Source organism: Octodon degus, unplaced genomic scaffold (assembly GCF_000260255.1).
Source record: "Octodon degus isolate 3935 unplaced genomic scaffold, OctDeg1.0 scaffold00006, whole genome shotgun sequence".
NCBI lineage: Eukaryota > Metazoa > Chordata > Mammalia > Rodentia > Octodontidae > Octodon > Octodon degus.
Genome location: NW_004524582.1, coordinates 21932819 through 21939139, shown reverse-complemented (window position 1 = coordinate 21939139; position 6321 = coordinate 21932819). Strand labels below are relative to the sequence as shown.

The following is a 6321-nucleotide window of genomic DNA, read 5'->3' as shown; positions in this document are numbered from 1 at the left end:
AGAGGAGAGGAGAGGAGAGGAGAGGAGAGGAGAGGAGAGAGAAGAGTAGAGTAGAAGAGAGGAGAGGGGAGGGGAGGGAGAAAAATAGGCACAGGATGTAGCTCAATGCAAAGTCCTTGGGCTCAACCTTTCATACCACAAAACCAAACCAAATAAATAATAATCCCTGAACCACATGGGCCTCTGCCACTGACTTCCGAGCTCCAGCCACAGGGTCCATCCCTTCTGTGAGGTGTCTTGCCCTTTGACAACAATCCCTCTGGAGGTTTCTGAAGAGGGAAAGGAAATCTCCACTGGAGACCGAGGCCGTCCTAGGTCCCAGCAGCTGCTTCTGCTGGCTCCCAACCATCAGCTCACATGGCAGACACCAGTCTGCCACACCCTGGAGCCAGACACCCCCTCTCACCTCCACCTACCACCAGCCAACACCCCTTCTTGGTGCCTATTGTTAAGGCTTTGCAAATGGTACCAAACTAAATTGGACCACACTTTCTTTTTGTTTTTAGTACATCTAATTAAAAGTATAAAAAGCAAAATAAAATTTTTTAACAAAATAATTGGAGAATAACAATGGTTAATATACATACTATGTATCATGATCTGAAAAGAGTAACAAGAATGTTTCTCAGAGTGTAAGTCAGGCAAAACAAAGATGCTCTCTTAAAAAGAAGAAACAAATAAAAAGACGAATATTTCTTTTCAATAAACAAAGAAACTAGTAGTATAAAAGAAATAAAATTAGCATTAAAAATATTTTTAAAACAACAGTATGGGTAAGTTAAAGTTTGCCAAGAAATGTGTGTGTCAGGGAAAGAAAAACTTGTATAAATATTTTAATATTAAATTTATTCAGACATCATGAAATGAATGCAAGTCAGTGGCCTTGGCCTCTACAATTACAAGACTGGTGACCATGAGCTTAAAGACATTAATTGTGTGTCCTGCTGAGGTGTTGCACATTTTTTGACAGCCTCAACATATAGATAGTTTCTTATGTAAGAGAAGCAGGGCAATATTTAAGCTGTTGTGTCTGATCTGTTTTACTTAATATTATGTTCTCCAGTCACACCATTTGCATACAAATGCCTCAAGTTTATCTTCATGGCAGAATAGTACTCTACTGTAAGTGCCACCTTCTCTTACCCATTCATCAGTTGACGAACTAGCTACTATAAACTGGTGCTGCCGTAAACTTGGTTATTCATGTAATGTGATGACTTTTGGTCAAGATTCCTAGAAGAGGAATGACTGTGTGAAATAGACTCATCATTATTAATTTTTTGAGGATTCTCCACACTGATTTCCATAGTGGTTATACTAGTTTACAGTCCCGCCCACAGTGTACAAGACCTCTTTTCCCCCAACATCCTTGCTAACATTTGTTATCATTTGATATTTTGACGATAGCCATCCTTCCTGGGGAAAGATGGTATCTCAATATAGTTTTATGATTTTTCTGACCTGTTCATATCTTATAACATTGCTTCTATATCAGCCTATCTGCTATTAACTTTTTTTTTTTTTTTGCGGAACCGGGGATTGAACTCAGGCCCTTGCGCTTGCCAGGCAAGCGCTTATTCCACTGAGCTATCTCCCCGGCCCCCTCAATATAGTTTTCATATGCATTTCTCTAAGTGTCAGTAGTGTTGAACATTTTTTTCATGTGTTTACTGAACATTTGTACTTTTCCTGAGAGGTATCTATTCATTTCATTTGTTTAATTTTTGGTTAAGTCTTTTATTTGGGGGGAGATCAGATTACTTTTTTCTTGAGTTTTTTTTTTTTTTTTTTTTTTTTTTCTTTAGGGAAGGGTCTACAGGGTGTCTAGGGTCTCACTACTAGATTGGACTTGTAGTGGTCCTCCTGTTTACAACCTCCCAAGTGCTGGGATTACAGGTGCATGCCACAATGCCCAATCTCAATTGCCATCTCAGTGCACCCCAGGGGCAGGGCCAGCACGGCAGGCCTGGGATTGAACCCCCGGCCCCTGAGCCTGCTTGCAGGTACTTTAATCCACTGAGCTATTTGGCTGGCCCTCTTGAGTTCTTTATGTATTCTAGATAACTAAAATCTAAATGAATCAAAGATTTAAATGTTAAAGAAACAATGTGCTGGGAGATAAACTAGGTAAAACACTTAAAAACATAGATCTGGCCAAAGTCTTCCTGAACAGAATCCTAAGGGCACAAGAAATAATACCAAGATGGTATCGGATCAAATTGCAAAGCTTCTGCACCACCACTGACAGAGTGAGAAGACACCCTCAATGGCAGAATAGTACTCTACTGTAAGTGCCACCTTCTCTTACCCATTCATCAGTTGACGAACTAGCTACTATACAACCAGTGGGTTGTATTGGCCCCTGACCAGTCAGCCAAGCACACTGGGGGTTATGTTCGCCAGGCACAGTGTGGAGGGGAGTGTGCGTGGACTCTCATTGGTTCCTCTGTGCTTCCAATGCTAAGGAATGGGCTTCTCTCGTTGGGGAGCAGCACCTTAACTGTGTCATTTCCCTTCTTGATCTCTTCTTCCTGTTCTCCTCTCCTAGGCCTGCCAGGCTTGTTCAATGTGTGAAGCACCCTGAACACTCGTCTTGTGCATCTAACATCTGAGCCACAGTTGTGTTAGATCTTGGGCACCTTGTGGTGTGAAGGACTCAACAACGCCCCAGTGAAGAGCTGTGATCTGGGGGAGCATTCTCAGCCAGGAGGTCTGCTCCAGAGATGGAGACTTTGACCTTAGAAATATGAAGATAACTTATGCTGTCAGCGTAGCCTTTCATGGGTTCTACTAATTAATATTCAACACAAATTGTGTAAAGTTAGAATGAAAATTTTATATTAAGTTATTTAAAATAGTTTTATGTTTTGCTTTTGCTTATATATTGATAAATTTGGGGGCCAGTCCTAGGGATTAAGCCACTATCTCCTGTGACTATACCACGGAGCTTTATTTTTTAGAATTATAAAAATGTCTTTTACTTTCTTTGAATATCTTTATTCAGTTTCTTGAGACAGAAGCTCAGGTCACTGGTTTTTGAGCCTCTTTTCTTTTTTTTTGTTCAGGGTCTCACCACACAGCTCAGACTCGTAGTGATCCTGCTGATGTGTGCCTCCTAGTGTTGGGATTACAGGGGTGCACCACCATGCCCAGACTCCAGTGCCGGCTCAGCACATGGGAGGGCGGGGCTGGTGTGGCATGCGGTGCTGGAGATCAAACCCTGACCTCTGAGCTTACCTAAGCAAGCACTTAACCCACTGAGCTATTTTGCTGGGCCCTTGAGCTATTTCACCCACCTTTTTTTCTTTTGCATACCTTTTAGGACCATACATTTTCCTCTGAGCCCAGCTTTAGTTGCAGTTCTTAGGTTGTATTATGTCTTTCTTCACTATCATTCGGTTAGATGTATTTTCTGATTTCATTGTTATAAAGGAGTATGTTGCTGGAGATTTATTATTTTTTCAAGAATAGATGTACTGGATAAGAATGAATAAAGTCAAGACTTCCTCAAAGGATTTTCTTGGTTTGTTGAAAAAGGTATAAATGTTGGGATCAAATATTTCTGGATGTCTATTTTGGTGCCACTCTGTGATTTTGAACAAGATGCCTAATGTCTCCAAGCTTCAGTTTCTTTTTCCCTCAAAGATTAGTAGCTATTCCCCATTGAAATGTGATGAGCACTAAACAGGTCAGCAACATCAGCAGCGGTACGCAGAGACTTGTCCACGGGCCAGCACGTGGCCAACGTGGCCGCCTCTCTGCCAGCCGCCTCATGACAATCCAGTTTCCTTGAGGAACCTGGCAGCTCCCGCCACTGTGGCCACCTAAGGACTCTTCCCGACTCCTCGTCCACCCTGTACAGGGCTGGGCATGAAGTGAACATTTGAGACTGGGTCCCCCTGAGAGTCGAACATGTTCCAAGTTTCCAGGAGCCCCACCTGCAGAATATCTTCAGAAACAGTTCTCTGCCAGTGTGTCCGATGACCTGTGCGTATTCCCCTCCAGACTCTGCCTTATTTTCAGGTTTCATTGCTTATTTGGGGACTTACTGATGTCCTTGGTCACTAACATACCTTGAAGTGGCTGCCTGTATCAGAAAAATATGATGCCTGAGTACGACATGTGAATATAGGCAAACAGCACAGTGTAGCCCATTAATCTGCATAGTCAAGATGCACGAATAATTATAATAGAGGCTGGGGATGTAGCTCAGTGGTTGCGCACTTGCCCAACATTTGTTAGGCTCTGGGTTCAACAGCAGCACTGTCAATCACAACAAAATCCCACAATAATAATAATGTTAATAATGCTAATAATGCTAATAATAATAATAATAACTTGGCTCCTCATGTTCTCTTTCAAAAATGAAGTGGGTAGAGTAAAAATTAATTTGTAAGACATCCTTCAAGAAGTCTTTTTTTTTTTTTTGGCTGGCTCAGGCTGCCTTAAGGGTGGGTCTGATAAGGCAGGTGGCTCTGGGGATCAAAACCATGGTACCCTGCGCCTGACTGCGTTTGCATGAGCAGGCGCTTAAACAACTGAGCTAACTGGCAGGACCCCGCCCCCACAAGAAGTCTTATTTGATGCACGGTGGGATCATAATGTCTCATGAAATGAATCAGACAGACAAGCTTAAATATTACAGTGTTTCTGTTCTACGAGAAAAGCAATCTATTAATTAAAGAGCTAAGTAAAAGAGAAATCATAGAAACTATTCATCTAAGAGGAAACAGAGAAACACATCTTTTGCAAATGAGAAGAGGACCATGAGATGGAGGAAAGGTTGGGGAGGGAAAGAGAGAAAAGAGATTTACGATGTGCTAGGTCCGTGTACCAACTTCCCTCAGTGGATGCAATCAGTGTGTATTGCAAACATGTACTAATAAAAATGAAAGCACATGGAAAGAATACAGTGCCCCAGCGCCACACAAGCTGCCCACCCCCACTCTCAGCTGAGTGGTCAAGTGAGAGAATGTAACCAGTGGAGACCCTAGAGGATCCTGCTCCTAAGGTTCGCAGATGTTGCTACGGAAGCCCAAGGAAGCGAGGACGTGCCTTGAGGCCTAGAGAGCTCTACATCTGGAGCCTTCCCGTGTGTCCTTGCCTTAGCCCCACCTCCTTTCTTTCTGCAGCTCCAACTCTGAGTGAATTTGCCATTGGCCACGCAGCCACCTCATTGTCAGCTGTAGAAAGGACTCGCTGGTCTAGAAAGAGCTGCCCGTGGTCCTCTTCCCATTGGTGATGGCTGGGTCACTGGTTGTGCCCGTGCTGCACATTTTCCCCACACTGTTGCTATTCTCACTTCCTTACACTGTTCTGATTTGCTGTAGAAAATTCTCTTACTGCACCTGCTTGACACCCCATTGTTTTTATCTAAACATCAGAAATGATCTCTACCCTGATGTCACGCTTCAAACTGCCTAAGCTCATGGTTTTCCTATTGTGATTTTTTTCCCCCAATATGTTTGGTTGTTACAGAGTCACACCACACAGCTCGGACTTGTGATCCTCCTGCTTTCAGCCTCCCCAGTGCTGGGATTACAGGCATGTGCCACTATGCCCCAACTCTGTGGCTGTCTCAGCCTGCCCTGGGGGTTGGGCTGGTGCAGCACATGGTGACGGGGATCAAATGCTGGTCTCTGCACTTGTCTAAGCAGGTGCTTAGTCTGATGAGCTATCTCTCCAGCCCTGTGACGATTTTGACCTTATAATATTTGAAGCACATTTGCAAATACAGCTATGAAATGCTAGGCATCAATACTTGAAATGATATACATGTGTATATAAGTAAGTATATTCAGATGTGTGTGTATATGCTTTCCTGCTAAACAAAACAAAACAGAACAAAAGCAGTGCCTGTCACTGAAGCCTTCACCAATATTCTGTAGCTAACAAAGCTATCAAATGTGTTGGCAAAACACTTTGGTTCTTTGGCTTTGTCTCAGGCAGTCTCTGAGCCTTTCTTACTGTTTGCAACAAGCCCAACCCAGGCCTGCACCACCACCCCCAATTCAACGGGCATCGTTTCCTCCTTGGTGCCCTGTGCCAGCATAAAGTAATCCCTAAATCTAACACTGTGCATCCCAGGGACATCCTGTCATTCAGGACTCTGTTGGGGTTGACTGCTAAATGGCGAGGAGTTATATTCACTGGTTTTTGTGTAAAACAATAAAAAATATTAAAAGTGAAATTAAAGCACACATAGAAGACTATAACTTTTTTTTCATAATTTTATTGAGAAACAAATAGCAATGAGACAGTTTCAAACCAAATCGGTAGGACAGTTTCAATAATTAACACATTGCATACATTCTTCCTAGT

General features: G+C 42.8%; 1 protein-coding gene across 1 annotated transcript in view; it reads left to right on the top strand.

The window, feature by feature from the left end:
- The window catches only part of Cd38 (CD38 molecule), a 63762-nt gene extending 60650 nt beyond the window's left edge, over positions 1-3112 (top strand). Inside the window, exon 11 of the mRNA XM_023723913.1 lies at positions 2549-3112. Coding sequence (XP_023579681.1) covers positions 2549-2612 — 64 coding nt within the window. The 3' untranslated portion in view covers positions 2613-3112. The remainder of the gene's footprint in view (positions 1-2548) is intronic.
- The last annotated feature ends 3209 nt before the right edge of the window (positions 3113-6321 follow it).